The 17,248-nt window shown below is 56.5% G+C and overlaps 1 protein-coding gene across 2 annotated transcripts; it reads right to left on the bottom strand.

Moving 5' to 3' along the window:
- Window positions 1–187: 187 nt before the first annotated feature.
- B9D2 (B9 domain containing 2) lies at window positions 188–8,427 on the bottom strand. 2 transcript variants are annotated; one of them, XM_008249703.4, is made up of 4 exons: window positions 8,200–8,427; window positions 7,739–7,830; window positions 4,653–4,778; window positions 188–783 (listed from the first exon to the last, which is right to left on the bottom strand). In XM_008249703.4, exons 2-4 carry the CDS (start codon window positions 7,824–7,826, stop codon window positions 470–472), a joined length of 528 nt encoding a protein of 175 aa, XP_008247925.1. In that variant the 5' UTR covers window positions 7,827–7,830; window positions 8,200–8,427; the 3' UTR covers window positions 188–469. The 2 variants fall into 2 exon arrangements, with proteins under 2 accessions (XP_008247925.1, XP_002722357.1); XM_002722311.5 differs by lacking the exon at window positions 8,200–8,427 and adding an exon at window positions 7,904–8,125.
- Between the last annotated feature and the right edge of the window lie 8,821 nt (window positions 8,428–17,248).

The raw sequence follows: 17,248 nt of genomic DNA, 5'->3' as shown, positions 1-17,248 counted from the left end.
AGATGCACCATCACAGTGGGGCCATGCGCGGTGAGAGACCTGGCAGGGAGGGGACACTGGGAGGGGGGGACTAGGGCGAGGGGTGTCTCAGAACTGGAAGGGTGAGGGGCTAGGGCACAGGATGGGGGCCCGAGGAAAGAGGGCAGCAGGTGAGGGGGGCACAAGAAGGGGGTCACGAAGGCACTGGTACCTATAAGTTGCACCCACCTTTATTGAACCCTGCCCGGGTGCTAAGTAGCCCCTTCTCACCCAACCCCCGGGTGCTGGCATCCTTCCTGCCCCATTTTACAGAGACAGAAACTGGGCAGCAAGGGGCAGTTACAGGCCTGGAGGTCCTGGCAAGGACCGAAGTCGTCCCATGCCTTGGCTGCAGACAAGTCTCTGGGGCCCCCGATGCTGACCTCCGCGCCATCCTGACCCTCGCTGGCCGCGCAGGGGTGTGGATGCCGGTGACAGCTCGGGCAGAGCCTCAGCACTCAACACCGTAGCGGTCGAAGTGGCGCAGCAGCAGGCCAAGCTCCAGGTGCACAGTGCCACCCGCGGCTGTGTGCAGGCGGTAGCGGTCAGCCCCGCTGTAGATGGTGTCCCCGTGCAGCAGCTGCGGCCCACCGCCCACAAAGACCCGCGCCAGCTGCTCCCGCCAGCTGCCCAGGGGCCGCCACGTGGGGCACTGCAGCTGGTGGGTCCCGGGGCTGCTGGGCACATGGCAAAAGCCATAGCCTTCAAGCTGGCAGCGGCCAAAGCCATCCTGGGACCACACCTGGAGATGGAGCCGGGGCCAACCTGGAGGAAAGGAGGAGGGGAAAGGAAGGTGCGTTGGGCCCAGACTCCTGCTTCTAGATCGCCCCTCCCGGACACCCACTGGAGACCGTAGGCCAGACACTTTGCTCCCTGGGGTTCTGCCTCAGCCCCCTCTCTGAACCCCATCTCTGATCCATGTCCATGCAGCAGTTAAAGGGGTCTTTCTACATCTCTTACTTCTCTGCTCAAAACCCTTCCACTGTTCCGGGGTGCCCACGGTATAAAGTCCAACCTCCTCAACGTTCCAGATCCGACACGGGCTGGCTTCCCTCTGTGTGGCTGCCTCCTACGTGCCCCGTGGAGGGGCAGCCCACTGCTCCTCCAGTTCTAGGTGAGCACCTAGGGCCGCGTCCTGGACATCAGCTGCCTTCCCTCCCCATGGCCCCCACACCCTCACTGGGTTCAGAGCCTCTTTTTGCTTTCTTAGGGACACACACACACACACACACACTTGAAAGGCAGAGTGACAGAGCCAGGGGAGACAGAAAACTCCTCTGTCAGCTGACTCACTCCCCAAATGGCCACAACAGCCAGGGCTGAGTGTCCTTTTTGGGTGACAGGAAGCTGAGCACTTGGGCTGCCGCCCACTGCCTCCCAGACACACTAGCAGGGAGCTGAGAGGCACAGAGAAGCTCACACAGGAGCCAAGCACTCCGACAGGGGCTGTGGGCGTCCCAAGCAGTCGCAATCCCCTCTGTGCCGCAATGCCCACGGGCAGCTCAGAGCCACCTGGCAGCGTATTTCTCCCATCCCATAGGCTGCCAGTGTCCTCCGAGTACCGCTCGCCTCCTCGGGCTGACAGTCCGGGCCCTTGGAGACCCAGCCCCTTGTCCTCTTCCCCCCACTCGGAGCCCCTCCTCTGTGTGGGCCCAGTTCTAGAAGCTGAGCACAGCAGACAAGAATTCCTCCTCGTGAAGCTGACATCCTAGACGAGGAACACAGTAAATAAGCAAATTGCAGGGTATGTCAGATGGTGATAACCGCTCTGCAGGGAAACAGAGCTGGGCAGGGTGGGGGTGAGGGGCAGTTTGGAGAGGAGGAGATGGAGGAGGCCTCACGGAGAGGGTGACCGTGCAAGTGCTGGCGGGGGCGGGGAGCGGCCCAGGTGGGCCATGAGGGAGGAAAGACCACAGCCCGAGGCCACAGTGAGTGTAAGGGCCCCGAGACGGGAGTGGGCCTGGTGGGGCCGGTGTTGCTGGATGAGAGAGGAGGTGACAGGCGGGTGGTGCAGGGCCTGTGATGCTGGGTGGGGTTCCGGCTTCTGTCCCAGGATGGGAACCATACTGGATGATGACCTGACTCGGGTTCCACAGGGTACCTCTGGCTGCATGTGGGCGCAGACCACGGAGGCACCAGAGAAACGGCTGCCGAGCTAGTCCAGATAAGAAAGGCTGGCAAGGGGGCTGGCACCGGGGCAGACAGGTTAAGCCACCGCCTGGGATGTGAGCATCCTATGTAAGAGTGCCAGTTCAAGTCTCAGCTACTCCATGTCTGATCCAGCGCCTGGCTCCTGTGCCAGGGGAAACAGCGAGAGTGGTCCAAGTGCTGCCACCCCCGTGGGAGACCCAGAGGGAGTTCTGGGCTACTGGCTCCTCTGGCTGGCCCAGCCTGGGCTGTTGGGCCATTTGAGGAGTGAACCAGCAGAGGAAAGATCTCTTTCTCTTTCTCTTCTCTGTTGCTCTGCCTTTCAAATAAAATAAATATTTTTTGAAAAGAAAGAAAACAAAGATGATGCCAGCACCGGGGACTGGAAGCCAAAGAGTTGAAAGGACAGCTGCCTGCCTTACCCTCCATCACCCACATGGCAGCCAGGAGGCGCTCTCCCCTCCCCCCCCCCCCCTCTCCTTTTTAAATGTCTTTACTACCAGCCGGTGCCATGGCTCACTTGGCTAATCCTCCATCTGCGGCGCCGGCACCCAGGGTTCTAGTCCCGGTTGGGGCGCCGGATTCTGTCCCGGTTGCTCTGCTGTGGCCCGGGAGGGCAGTGGAGGATGGCCCAAGTGCTTGGGCCCTGCACCCCATGGGAGATCATGAGAAGCACCTGGCTCCTGCCTTCGGATCGGCGCACTAGCCATAGTGGCCATTTGGGGGGTGAACCAATGGAAGGAAGACCTTTCTCTCTCTCTCTCTCTCTCACTAACTCTGCCTGTCCAAAAAAAAAAAAAAAAAAAAAAATCTTTACTATTGAGCAAAGATACCACACAGAGTGCTCTCATCCTTCACTCCCCAGTGCCCACAAAATGGCTCAGACTGGGCCTTGCCTAGGCTGGACAGAAGGCTGGGAACGCAGTCTGGGCCTCTCCTGCTAGCCTCCCAGAGTGCGCCTTAGCAGGAAGTCGGAGCCGGGAACTGGAGCTGGTATCAAGCCCCGGCGCTGTATGGAATGCCGGCGTCTTAGCTGCTAGGTTAAATGCCAGCCCCAAAAAGATCCTTTAAACGTAAAACGTGCCTCAGCTCCTGGGGCTGTCACCCGCGCCCCCCACCCCCACCCCGCCACCCTCTCACTCTCCCTTAGTCCACAAAATGCCCTTTGAGCCTTCCACACCCAGCCCTCTTACATCCTGCTGCCTTATTAGCGCCTACCAGCTTTTCACGGCAAAGTTGCAATGTCCCCTCCAGGAAGCCCTCTCTGATCGCACTGACAAGGTGGGGCTCCTCCTGTGGGAGGAGGTTGCAGGTTGCCTTGCCCACCCTGGGCTGTGCCACCCACATGGCATGGTCAGCCGTCTGAGGACAGCAACAGGCACAGAGCGGGCTCTCAGGAGATGCCGGTTACATAGTGCTGGAATGGCACACTCCAGGGCCCCTGACACAGAGAAGGAAACACAGAGAGGGATCGCCCACCCAAGGGTTCACTCCTCAGATGCCAGCAACAGCGTGGGCTGGGCCAGAACAAAACCAGGAGCTTGGATCTCAATAGGGGTCTCCCATGCGAGTGGCCATTACCTGGTGCTCTCCAGGGTGCACACCAGCAGGAAGCTGGACCAGAAGTAGAGCTGGGGGCTGGCGCAGTGGCACAGTGGGTAAAGCCGCTGCCTGCAGTGCCAGTATCCCATATGGGCGCTGGTTGAGTCCTGCACCACTTCCGATCCAGCTCTCTGCTGTGGCCTGGGAAAGCAGTGGAAGATGGCCCAAGTGCTTGGGCCCTTGCACCCGAGTGGGAGACCTGGAAGAAGCTCCTGGCTCCTGGCTTTGGATCGGTGCAGCTCTGGCTGTTGTGGCCATCTGGGGAGTGAACCAGTGGATGGAAGACCTCTCTCTCTCTCTCTCTTCCTCTGCCTCTCTGTAACTCTGCCTTTTAAATAAATAAATCTTAAAAAAAAAAAAAAAAAGAAAGAAAAGAAAAAAAGAAGTAGCACTGGCACTCAAACCCACGACTGGATGTGGGGTGCAGGTATCCCAAGCAGCACCCAAACCTCAGAGCCAGGTGCCCACCCTGTGGCCCGCACTTTCCACCAGGTTTTCTGATGCCACTCCTCTCCTCCACTCTGCTGGTTTCCCCGTGAGCAGCACTCGTTCAAGGGAGGAGCCTTGCTGAAGCACAGCGGCCAGCCCTGGCCTCCCTGTCTCTAATTCACAGAGGCCCTCCCAGCTTCCCCCTTATTGAAGACCTGGTTTCTCTCTTTAAGGAAGGCTGCTTCCCTGTTCCTGGGAACCCACCTTCCCTGGCCTCCACCTCAGGCCCCCAGCCTGGGGTCCCCAACAGAGCCGGCCTGGGGAGGGTCAGCTCAGCCTCTGCAGGGCCAGGCGTGGCTAGGAAAGGGACCCACAAGGCTTGTTCCAGTCCCAGCAGCTTTGGGGCTACTGGCCGCCTCCCCTCAGCACACCCCGGGCTAAGGCCTGGAACCTACCTTGGAGACCTTTGGTGGCGAAGTGCAGGTCGATGGGGTGGGACCAGTAGGCCATGTCCCCTACCTGGGGGGTGTCCACCTGCGTTTGGCCCTCCCGCACACCTGACAGGAGCTTCCATGCTGCCCCTGTGGTGAGAGCCAGGACAGAGACAAGTGGGCAGGAGATGCCATTGTGGCTTCTCCCTGGCGTTTGTGGGTAGGGGTTACAAAGTGTGGACTCTGGAGCAAATGTTGACCTTCAAATCCTGCCACTACCTCTTCCTACTTGTACAACCCGGGGCAAGTTACCATTCTCTGCCTCAATCTCCCCATCTGTGAAAGGGGCAAACAAGACACATTCCTCAGAAGTCTGTGAGTGTGGGTGCCAGTTCAATCTCACTTTACTACCATCTCTCCCCCCTGGGGGTCCCCGAGGACTGAGATGGACTCATGGGCACCCAGTCCCTCTTGTGGGGCCAGATAACCGTGGGAAAATGCACCAAGGGATACACTGGGCTAAGTGCTTGGGCAGTGCCTTCTGCTGCCCGGCAGGACTCCTACCTCCCCCACGGCAGACTCTCCTGCGTGGCCCACAGGGCACCGCATGGCCTGGCACCTGCCCCCCTTTCTGAACTCACTGCCCGCACAGTCCCCTCCCACACCACCCGTGGGCCTCACTGGTCCCATTTCTGTATGTCTGTCCCCCTACCTCAGGGCCTTTGCACTGACTTCCCTGTTTGGAAAGTTCTGCTCCCAGAAGGCCCCATTCCCGGCTTTTTGCTCATCTTCTGGGCTCAGCTGAGGCGCCTCCTTTTCATTGCGGCTCTCTCTGACTGTCCTATCCAAAACTATCCCAGCACCCATTTCTTTTCCTTTTAAAAATATTTGTATCTAGTATTTGAGAGGTAGAGCGATAAACAGAGAGCTCCCACGCACAGGTTTACTCCCTGAAACGCCTGGAACAGCCGGGACCGGGCCACCCTGAAGCTGGGAGCTGGGAACACAACCCATGTCTCCTACGTAAGCGGGAGGAACCCAGTCACTTAGGCCATCCCTGCTGCCTGCCAGGGCTGGCATTAGCAGGGAGCTAAGCCAGCAGCCAGGTGTGCGGCGGGATGTGCAGGTCCTAACCCCGAGCTAAACACCCGCCCTCTATAGCCATTGCCTCTCTCTCTCCCCAGCACTGTCGCCACTGGAAATCACTGAGTTAAGTTTCTTCAGCGGCTTATATAGTGTCTGACGCTCGTAGAATGAGCTTCAGGAGAGCTTGGCCCATGCACATGGCGGGATCCCCAGTGCGTGGTATACAGAAGGTGGTCGATACATATTTTTTGGGACAATTAAGTGACCCTAGAAGCTATGTGTGCTATGATTACCATTTTCCAAGTACAGAAACAGGCTCTGAGAAGGAAGTCACTTGGTTAATTATTCCATGAACATTTATTGAGCACCTAGGGTATGCCAAGCCTGTTCTCCACTCTGGGGATACAGCAGTGACCACAGCACCCAAAGATCCCCAAGCGCAGAAGTCTGTAAAATGTCCAACTGCAGCGACCAGGCCCCTCGGCCACTGTCTCTGAGCTCCCTGCTGGATTCAATGCCCCAAAGCCACCTGCGATAATAAAAGCCAAGCATGACTCCCTCTGGCCTTGGTGAGGGAAGCCCTGAGTCAGGCTGCGTAGACACAAGATTACTTAAACAGCCCCAAGAAAAGGACAGCAGCCCGGGATCACAGAGCAGGTGAGTGCTGGGGTCCCGGGTAGACATGGAGTCTGACTCCTGAGCCCGACTCTGATCCTGCGACTTCACCCATCCAAGTCAGGTCCAAGGGACCCAAGCCCGAGACGCAGCCACGTCTACCTCATAGGTTGTTACTGGGGCTGGGCAGCCACGTGCCTGGGCTTCACTAATGGGACCCTGTCGGAGTCACCCGCGAGCCAGGCACACAGCACCAGCCAGCCCTGCTCTGCGTGCTGCGCATGCTCCCCTAGGCCTGGCAAAGATCCGCGAGGCACACGTTGTTACTGCTCCCATGTGCACACAAGGAAGCAGACGCACAAACAAGGCCCTAACGTCACCTATTAATAAGAGGCTGTCTACGGTGCCAGCTTCCCACATGGGCCCCATTTGAGCCCCAGCTGCTCCACTTCCGATCCAGCTCTCTACTATGGCCTGGGAAAGCAGGAGAAGATGGCCCAAGTGCTTGGGCCCCTGCACCCACGTGGGAGACCCAACAACTCCTGGTTCCAAATTCGCTCAGCTCTGGCCGTTGCAGCCATTTGAGGGATGAACCAGCGAATGGAAGACTCTCTCTCTCTCTCTCTCTCTCTCTCTGCCTCAGCCTCTGTAACTCTGCCTTTCAAATAGATAAATAAACCTTAAAAAACATAAACACCTGGTTAGGACCCAGGCAGTCTGTGCTCCTAACCTCGACGCCACACCGCCTCTCAGCTGCTATCCACACCGTGCCGTTCCTCTCAGACAAGGAGACCGAGGGCTGGAGAGGTCAAGTCCAGAGGCCACAGATACATACATGGGGACTTAGTATCTGAACCCAGATGTGGCTGCCTATGACCCTGGCCATCACACTGCACCTCTACAAGGTCTGGCCTCCATGCAGACCTACAGAAACACTGGGTCTCCAAGTCCCTGCTGGGCCGTGTGGACTTGGATGATTGCTGCCTTCTCAGAGCGAAAGGCATTCTGACGACAGGATGTGGCCTCTCCTCTGTAAGTCTGGGGTGCAAACTTCTACTTTACAGTAAGAACTCAATAAATGGAGGCTGCTAGTCAAAGAACGAGAAAGCTGGGGAGGATCCCAGGACACACCCCCAAGGCAGCAAGTGGAGTTAACAGGAGCGCTCTGACATGAAGCGTGTGGATGGGGTCTCCCCCTAGCCCATCATCGTCAATGGCCATGCATGCCGAGGGTGGGAGCCAGGGTCCCCGGAGACGGGGCAGGAAGGAAGTGCGGGCCTCACGCGGCCAGCCTTGGCCAGGGCCGGGAGTGCTGAAAGCCCATGGGGAGAGGAGGACCCGGGGTGGGGCGGAGGGTCCAGGGAGAGCGCGGGGTCTTGGTGGGCAGTGACCAGGCCTGGGGGGAATACCTGTGTGGATGCCCCACTTGCAGAAGAGGCTACTTTCCGAGAACCCGGTGGCCCCCATGATCTGCCCGATCACGTGCACCTCAGCCATGGCGCTGGGAGGGAAAAGAAACAATCAGCTCTGAGTAGGGAAACTGAGGCCCAAGCAAGGGGCAGAAGGCCACCAACCTGGTTTTGTCAACCCTCTGAGGATGCAGAGTTATCCACCGACTCTGTCTCCCCGGGAGATGGGGGGAGTAGCCCTAGACTTGGGAACCGGTGCCTAACTATGCCCTCCTTAAACCTCTTCCTGACCTGGCTAAGTCCCGCTAAGGGGCCGAGAGCTCCACCCACAGCCATCAAAGCTCCGCCTCCCCGCGGCTGATAGCCCCGCCACAGGCTCGACGACGCATGCGTATTGAATCGAGGCCCGCCTCCGAACACCTCGGCCCCGCCCCTACTCGTTGCGCATGCGTCACTCCTACCTCACAGAGCTTAACGGCTAGTGGGAGCGAATGCGGCAGCCGGATGCTGGTTCTGGGCCGACTCCGTCCTCTTCGCGGGCGCCAGCGACGCCGGCCTCGCGCCTCCCGTGGGACCTCCCTGACAGCAAGGGCGCTAAGGCGCGAACCTCCGCGACCGCCCTCGCCTCAGGCTCCCTGGCCGTTGCTGGGACAACAGCAGGCTCCTCCCCTGGCCTTGCCCCCGCCCTGCACGCGGCCGATTGGTGCTCGCTGTCCTCGGGGGCGGGGCAATGCCGTGATGGACATCTCTCCGTAGCCTCTCCCAAGCCCCGGCCCCGGGATCCGCCGTTGGGGGCGTGGTCGGGCAGTTGCCATCTTGAGTGTGGCCGGGAAGTTTGAGCGCCGACTGTTTGTGCTGCAGAGCCTCTCCAGGAAATGTGTCAAAATAAGCTTCGCGGCCCGCCTCCTCCCCCTAAAGAACACCTGTCTCCCGTCCTGAACCCCACATGAGAGACTTGAGCCTGAGCTCGGGGGAATTCCCTCGGGTCATTCTGTGCATCCCCCGGCCTCGACTTCGGAAACAACCTCTTCTCAGACACTCAGAGGCTGGGGCGGGGCTTCCCTTCCCTTGCGGAGTTCCCCAGGCTGCTCAAGGCCCAGCGGTCCGGGCCCTCCCAGCGACTGCACGTTCGCCGCCAGTGCTGTGAGCGAGCGGCGTCCCCGGGCCCAGCGGTCCGGGCCGTGGGGCGGGTGCACGCGGGCGCCTGAGGTCCTGAGCGCCTCTCCCCGCCTCCGCGTCCAGGGCAGCCTGGTCCTCAGGACCGGGAGTCCCGCCCAGCCGCGCCTCCTACCGCGGGGGCTGCACACGTGGAGGACCGGGGAGGCAGCAAGGTGCACAGGACAGCATGCACACAGGTAGCGCCATCCGAGAAAGAAGGTTCCTGACAGACAGCTGGGAACGCCACGGTCGTGCGTGCCTGCTCCGTGCAGCCCTGGTAACGAGGACTGCAGGGCGTCAGGTCCTGGTCCTCGCGGACACACGGGGTGGGGTACACAGGGCTTCTGCTTCATGAAGACTTGAGGCCAGCGTCATTTGCATCTATTCCCGTTTGTCCCCCATCAGGGTGAATGACAGCACCCAGCTTGTGGGATTGTTCCAGACTGAAGGAGTCACCGTCTATGGATGTCTTCAATAGGCCCGCAGGGGCCGGCTTGGTGGCGCCTGCACCTCAGAGCGCCCGCTGAGTCCCAGATTCCTGGGGTGCGTCTGAGCAGACAGCAGGCAGTGGACTCAGGAGCTTGGAGGGCGGAATGCAGCACGCGCTCCTGGCTTTGAATTGGTCCAGGCCCTGATGTTGCCCCCTCTGAGGAGGTAACCAGCAAATGGCAGATTTCCTTTTTCATTCTCTTCTCTCTCACCTGGCACTCTGCCTTTTAAATTAATACTTAATAAAAAAAAAATCAAACTACCTGCTGGCACTTTGGTGCAGTGGGTTAAAGCCAGGGCCTGCAGCGCCGGCATCCCATATGGGCGCCAGTTCAAGGCCAGCTGCTCCACTTCCGATCCAGCTCTCTGCTGTGGCCTGGGAAAGCAGTGGAAGATGGCCCAAGTCCTTAGGCCCCTGCACCCACGTGGGAAACCCGGAAGAGGCTTCTGGCTCCTGGCTTAGGATCGGGTCAGCCCCAGTCGTTGCAGCCAATTGGGGAGTGAACCAGCACATGCAAGACCTCTCTCTCTGCAACTCCTTCTTTCTCTGTGTAATTTGACTTTCAAATAAATAAACCTTTTTTTTTTGTTTAAAAGACACGCATTAATTTCTCACGTTTTCCAAGAATTTTATGGCACTCATTTGTGTGCATGAGTTTCAAAAATGTTTGCATCAAAATAACATCATCTTATTTTATTACTGTTTTTAATGATTTATTTTACTTGAAAGAGAAACAGAGGGAGATAGAGATACACAGAGAGACATCTTCCATCTGGTGGCTCCCTTCCCAAATGCCCACAACAGCTGCGCTGGGCCAGGCCAGAGCAGGAAGCCAGGAGCTCCCTCTCCTGGTGCAGTGCATGGTGGCAGGGGAGCTGTCATCTGCTGCCTCTCAGGTGCAGTGGCAAGAAGCTGGATAGGAAGGTGATCTGCTGAGATGGTTAACAGGCACTCTTAATATGGGATGCACGTGTCTCCAATGGTGGTGGACCCCTGCTCCATCCCGGGTGTGCAGGAGCACAGGGGGTCCTGGAGGCCTTGGCTGCTTCTCCCAAATCCCAGGCCCAGAGCTCCAGATCCTACGCCCCTCCCACCCAGTCTCCTAGGCCTGCTGTATGTAATCTTGCTGACCAATAATAAGTCATTACCGTAACAGCCACACAGCTCTGTGTCGGCGTCTCTGCATGGACTCCTGCATTGCCTAGTCATGCCTTAGAGCAACCTAAGGCGCACCATCACTCACAGTCCCATGATGGGAACAGCACCAGGAGGTGAGATAATTTTGCTAAAAGCACACCTCCAGCTCACTAAGCGCCCCAGGCCCTGTCGAGAGCATGTTCCAGCCTTCCTAGTGTTCCTGCCTGTCCACGGCTCTCCTTGACCCCCATTTTGCACATGAAGAAACTGAGGGGCTTCCTTGGGGACAGGGAACAACAAGTTCTAGGCCAGCAGAGCTAACCCAGGCCTGTGTTCTTTGAGACGCATGGAGGGCAGGAAGCAGAGGCAGGAGGTGGGCTGGGGGCATCCAGGCAAGGAGGCTGAGAGAAGGTGTGTGTGTGTGTGGGGGGGGGGGGTTATGTGCTGATTCTCAGGTGTCCTGGGTCAGTCTGGTCCACACAGCCCTGGGTTCCTCTCAAGGCCCTTGCTGTGTGGGCCCTGGACAATGGCTTCAGCTCCCTGAACCCCAATCTCCTCAATTGTAAAAGGGAGCAATGCTGCCCGCCTCCCAGGTGTGACAGCACACATGAAGCCTGGATCCGGCCCAGTGACCATCCCAGTGTCTCCCCCAGCCTGCAGAGTAAGCGTCTGAGTGGTCGTCGACGTTATCATCCAGACCCTTCCCCAGCAGTCTGATGAGAGGACTCTCTACCCTGCACGCCTCTGCCTCCCTCCGGGAGCCCACCCAGCTTGCACTGGCCCTGCTTCCCAGAAGCCCCCCACCCTGCCAGACCAGAGGACTCCCAGCCTATGTGGGGCCCGGCTGGCGTTCCCTCCCTCCAGGCTCCGGGGCCGCATGCCAAGAGTGCAGAGCTGGAGCTGGCACGGGCCCACTCCTGGGGAGAGGAGAAGGGAAGGCGTCTGGGAGTGCGCTGGGTGCAGCCTGAGTTTCTGACTGATGAGGAGACAGGGAGACCCATGGAGGGGAGAGGGGAGGGACAGGGGCAGGATGTGTCACCCAGAGGATGTCCTGTTACCATCTCCTTAACCTCGCTGTGGAGTCTTTTTTTAATTTAATTTAATTTTTGACAGGCAGAGTGGATAGTGAGAGAGAGAGAGAGAGAAAGGTCTTCCTTTGCCGTTGGTTCACACTCCAATTCCCACTGCGGCCGGCACACGGCGCTGATCCGATGGCAGGAGCCAGGTACTTATCCTGGTCTCCCATGGGGTGCAGGGCCCAAGCACTTGGGCCATCCTCCACTGCCCTCCCTGGCCACAGCAGAGAGCTGACCTGGAAGAGGGGCAACGGGGACAGAATCCGGCGCCCCGAACGGGACTAGAACCCGGTGTGTGGGCGCTACAAGGTACAGGATTAGCCTAGTGAGCCGCAGCGCCGGCCTCGCTTTGGTTTCTTAATGAAACTCTGTCAGCCTCACGAGGGCCAGGCTTTGACCTCCTTTGCACCTGCCATGCCTCTGGGGCTCTAACAGAATGCACTGCAAACCAGGGTGACCGTGGGATTTAGGAAGCAGTCGTTAGGCCTGGGTTGAGACAGCCGTGTCCCTCATCTCAGCACCTGGGTTTCATTCCTGGGTGCAGCCCCTGACTCCGGTCCTCCCAGTGCAGAGCTGGGAGACTGAGGGGATGGCGCAAGTAATGGGGGTCTTGCCTCCCTCGTGGGAGACCTGGATTGACTTCCTGGCTCCTGGTTTCCACTCCCACCCAGTACTGGTTTGTGCAGGCACTGACTGGGGAGGGAACCAGAGGATCAGAGTCCTTTCTCTGTCTCTCAAATTATAAATAATAATTTTTATGGATAAGTTAGGGGAGGGGATTGTGGTACAGGTGGTTTATGCCACTGTTCAAGACTTCTGCATCCCATGGCCATTGCCGTGGCTCTAAGCTAATCCTCTGCCTGCGGTGCTGGCACACCCAGTACTAGTCCTGGTCAGGGGGCTGGATTCTGTCCTGGTCGGTCCTCTTCCTGCCCAGCTCTATGCTGTGGGCCAGGAGTGCAGTGGAGGATGACCCAAGTCCTTGTGCCTTGCACCTGTGTGGGAGACAGGGAGAGGCACCTGGCTCCTGGCTCTTGGCTTCTGATTAGCTCAGTGTGCCGGCTGCAGCACGCCGGCCAGGGGGGCCTTTGAGGGGTGAACCAACGGAAAAGGAAGACCTTTCTCTCTCTCTCTCTCTCACTATCCACTCTGCCTGTCAAAAAGAAAAAAAAAAAGCAGACTTCTGCATCCCATATTAAGTGCCTGCTTTGACTCGGATTCCCATCAGCTTCCTGCTCACGCACCTGGGAGGCAGCAGGTGACGGCTCATGCACTGAGCCACATGCCTTCTCGTCATAGACCAGGATGGAGTTCCTGGCTTCTGGCTTGGGTTTCTTGTCCAGCTCGGCTGTTGTGGGCTTTTGGGGAGTGAATCAGCTGAAGGAAGATCTCTTCCTTTCTCTGTGTCTCTGTTTCCTTCTGTCACTCTTTTAAATAATGGAATAAATCATTAAAAATAAAATAAGAATGAATCGATGCAAAACTTTTAAAAAATATTTTATTTATTTATTTGAGAGGTGATGTTGCTGTGGATTCGTTTCTGTGAGGGGAATCGTGTTGGGGGAAAGAGGCACAGAGTCACCACACAGACCCGGGGAGTCGGGTAAAAGCAGGCCTGAGGCAAGCAGCCTGCAGACTCGTTTATTTCAGTTGCTACAGCAGCTTCTATAGCCAAGGCAGCCAATCCGGTCAAGGGGCGGTCTATGCCCTAACCAATCACACCCTGTTGCCAGGCAGTTTCTGAAGCCATCCAATCACAGCCTGTTGCCAGGCAGACTCTGCTGTCATGTGGTTTCTGAAACCATCCAATCACAGCCTGTTGCCAGGCAGTTTCTGTTGCCAGCAGCCATCTTGGCATGGCCTTCTCATTCCACCACATTTCCCTCTTTTCGTTTATTTTTGAGCAACGGGAGGCATGATTCTTGGCCATACCATTGTTGACCCCATTTCCATGTGGTCTCTGTAAGCGGCTGTGTCTGTCTTAGGTTGTCCCCCAGGGGATCTTACCTGTCGTTGACTAACCAGTGCTCAAATCGAGAGACCACAGGAGTGCTTGCTCAGGTGGGGGTAGGAATGAGGAACAATGGTAATCAGGAATGGCGTGACTGCATGCAGGCTGTGGGCCATTTGAGTAGCTTGCCAGAGCTAGTGCGGTATAAAACAGTAGAAGATGTGGCTATGGGCAGTTTCTCAGGGTAGGATGATAAGGCAGGTGCATCCGCTAACAATGCGGACTCTCAGTCTTGTTCAGCCAGTTCTGGTTGGCTGTCAGTTGCAGGCTTGATGTTTCTGGCTGGTACCCAAATGGGCTGCCCTGCATTCTCTGGAAAGACACAAGCATATCCTCGACCCTTGGTTAGCAGAGGGTGTGGTCCCTTCCATTCTCCTGTCAGGGGTCTTTCCACCTAACCATAGGGGCTGGGGTCTGGGATGAAAAGGATCCCCAGTGTTTATAAGCTGGGCTGATCCCTTGGGAATCAAAACTAAGAAAATCGATAGTGAAAAGGACCTCAGTCAAAGCAAGCTGTGGGTCTGGGGGCATATGATGGTTTTTCTGTCTTTGTAAGAGATCTTTAATTGTACTATGAGTTCTTTCACTGATGGCCTGTCCCTGTGGCTTGTATGGGATACCTGTGGCAGACTGTATGTTCCAAGATTTCAGGAAGGAATTAAATTCCTGTGGTGTATACGCTGGCCCGTTATCAGTCTTTATTGTCCAGGGGACACCAAGGACCAGCATGGCTGACTTAACCGCCTTTATCGCATTACTAGCCTTTTCTCAGGATTTGGCTGTTGCAAATACAGCCTTTGACTAGGTATCTACCACCACATGGACACACTTAAGTTTACCAAAGGAGTTCATGTGGGTGACGTCCACTTGCCAGAGCTTATTAGGAGCAAGGCCTCACAGGTTCACTCCTGCTTGGTGCAGTGGGCCTAACGGGGCGAGGGGTGCACAATTCTTGCAAGAGTGCACTAGGTGTTTGCATTGGCTCATTGTTAGCTCCGGGAAAAGCAATTTTATATTGCTTGCTGACATATGAAATTTTTGGTGTAGAATACAGGCTTCTTCTAGGTGTGCAATGGAAGCCGTGTTGCAGGAGATAAGACGATCAACCTTTTTTGTTGCCTTGGTTAATAAAGCCAGGTAACCCAGTAAGTGATCTTACGTGTGAGATATACCATGCTACAGATAGAGAGAGGGAGACAGAGAGAGAAGTCTTCCATCTGCTGGTTCACTCCCCTAATAGTTGCAACAGCAAGAGCCGAGCTGAGCTGAAGCTAGGAGCAGGGAGCTTCTTCCGGGTCTCCCAAGTGGGTGCAGGGGCCCAAGCATTTGTGCCATCTCCCACATCTTCCACTGCTTTCTCAAGCCATAGCAGAGAGCAGGATTGGAAGAGGAGCAGCCAGAAACAGAACTGGTGCCCATATGGGGATGCCAGTGCCCAGGCAGAGGCTTAGCTTACTCCTCCACACCTTTGGTCACGGGTGCAAAAATTTCTGAAACCCATGCATACAAACAATTTCCATAAACTCAGGGAGGGCCAATGGGCCAAATAGGTGTCAGCCACAGAGTCACACATGCCTGGGCTGCAGGGAGAATAAAGAACACCATGAGCGGGCCTGCGCTGTGCCATAGCGGGTAAAGCCGCCGGCTGCAGTGCCAGCCTCCCACATGGGTGCCGGTTCGAGTCCTGGCTGCTCCACTTCCAAACCAGCTCCCTGCTAATGTGTCTGGGAAAGGCAGAGGAAGATGGTCCATGGGCTTGGGCCCCTGCCCCCATATGGGAGACCTGGAAGAAGCTCCTGGCTCCTACCTTGGGTCTGGCCCAGATCTCACTGTTGAAGCCATCTGGGGAGGGAACCAGCATGTGAAAGATTTTCTGTGTCTCTCCCCCCACTCTCTGTACCTCAGATGTTCAAATAGATCTTTACAAAAAATTTCATGGACGGTGTAAGAAAATTTTGCATGTCTCTTTCTACCTGTGAAACAATATGATTTTTATAAATCGACACTGGTTAATGTGTGCATCCCATGGTTGGGAATCTGTCACTTAGGTGGAGACATGCATTGCCCTCCCAGTTCCCCGGGATCTGGAGAGTAAACCATAGAATGAGATTTCTCTCTCTGTCCTCCATCTATCTTGTGTGCTCAAACTTTTACATAAATATCTTAAACGCAACAGCAAACATTTATTCTGAAATAGTCTCTGTAAGGCAGGAATCTGGCAACAGCTGAGCTGTGCAGCTGTGGCCTGAGAATCAGCACATCACCCCCCCCACACACACATACCCTCTCTCAGCCTCCTTGCCTGGATGCCCCCAGCCCACCTCCTGCCTCTGCTTCCTGCCCTCCGTGTGTCAGCAAGGAACACAGGCCTGGGTTAGCTCTGCTGGCCTAGGACCTGTTGTTCCCTGTCCCCAAGGAAGCCCCTCAGTTTCTTCATGTGCAAAATGGGGGTCAAGGAGAGCCGTGGACAGGCAGGAACACTAGGAAGGCTGGAATGTGCTCTCGACAGGGCCTGGGGCGCTTAGTGAGCTGGAGGTGTGCTTTTAGCAAAATTATCTCACCTCCTGGTGCTGTTCCCATCATGGGACTGACAGTGATGGTGCGCCTTAGGTTGCTCTAAGGCATGAGTAGGCAATGCAGGAGTCCATGCAGAGCCGCCGGCACAGAGCTGTGTGGCTGTTACGGTAATGACTTATTATTGGTCAGCAGGATTACATGGAGCAGGCCTAGGAGACTGGGAGCGGGGTAGGAGAACCCACTACCTGAAGGGCAAGTCCTGGGATCTGGGAGAAGCAGCCCAGTCGTCCAGGACCCCCACCTGCTCCCTCACACCCACCATTTCAGATTCTTGCATCCCATATGCAGAGTGTTTGTTTTTCTAACCTCAGAGCCTCACTTTCCTACCCAGCTACTTGCTAGTGACCTGGGAGGCAGTGGATGCAGCTCAAGAGCTTGGACCCTGTCACCATGCACTAGACCAAGAGGGAGCTCCTGGTCTGGCTTTGCCTGGCCCAGTGCAGCTGCTGTGGCATTTGGGAAGTGAACCACCAGATGGAAGATTCTCTGTGCATCTCTGTCTTTCCCTCATTTCTCTTTCAAATAAATACATACATCATAAAAATAAAAATAAGATAATGTTAATTCTGATGCAAAAGTTGTGGAAACCCAGGTACACCTACGATTGCCATAAATTTCATGGAAAACCTGAGAGTAATGCATGTCTTTTTCTCTCTCTCTCTCTCTCTCTCCACCCCTCCACCTCAGTTTCTGTGAAGAAAACAATAAATAGAAATTATAGACGCTGGGTGGGATGTTAGCATCACTCAGTGGGAAAACTGCCACTCAGGTGGGAGACATGGACCGAGTTCCTAGGACCCAGGCACTGGGGAGTGACCCAGTGAATGAGATCTCTGCCTGCCCCTGCATGGGTGCTCACATGGCGCTGCTGTCGGCCACAGACCTCAGCTCTGCCCTGCTTGTGTCTCTGTTGGCTGCTTCTCTGTCCTCACACTGACCCCCTCAGAGTGAGGCACCCCCAGAGGGAGCAGGGAGGGGGCCTCAACACCTCCGAGCAGCCAGCCTTGGGAGTCACATCTCAGCCCTGCAGCCCTGCAAGTGCAAGACCAGCCTCTCTCAAG

The sequence above is a fragment of the Oryctolagus cuniculus genome, chromosome 18, assembly GCF_964237555.1.
Source record: "Oryctolagus cuniculus chromosome 18, mOryCun1.1, whole genome shotgun sequence".
Taxonomy (NCBI): domain Eukaryota; kingdom Metazoa; phylum Chordata; class Mammalia; order Lagomorpha; family Leporidae; genus Oryctolagus; species Oryctolagus cuniculus.
Note: the sequence above shows the minus strand (reverse complement) of the source record. Positions and strands in the feature narration are given on the sequence as shown.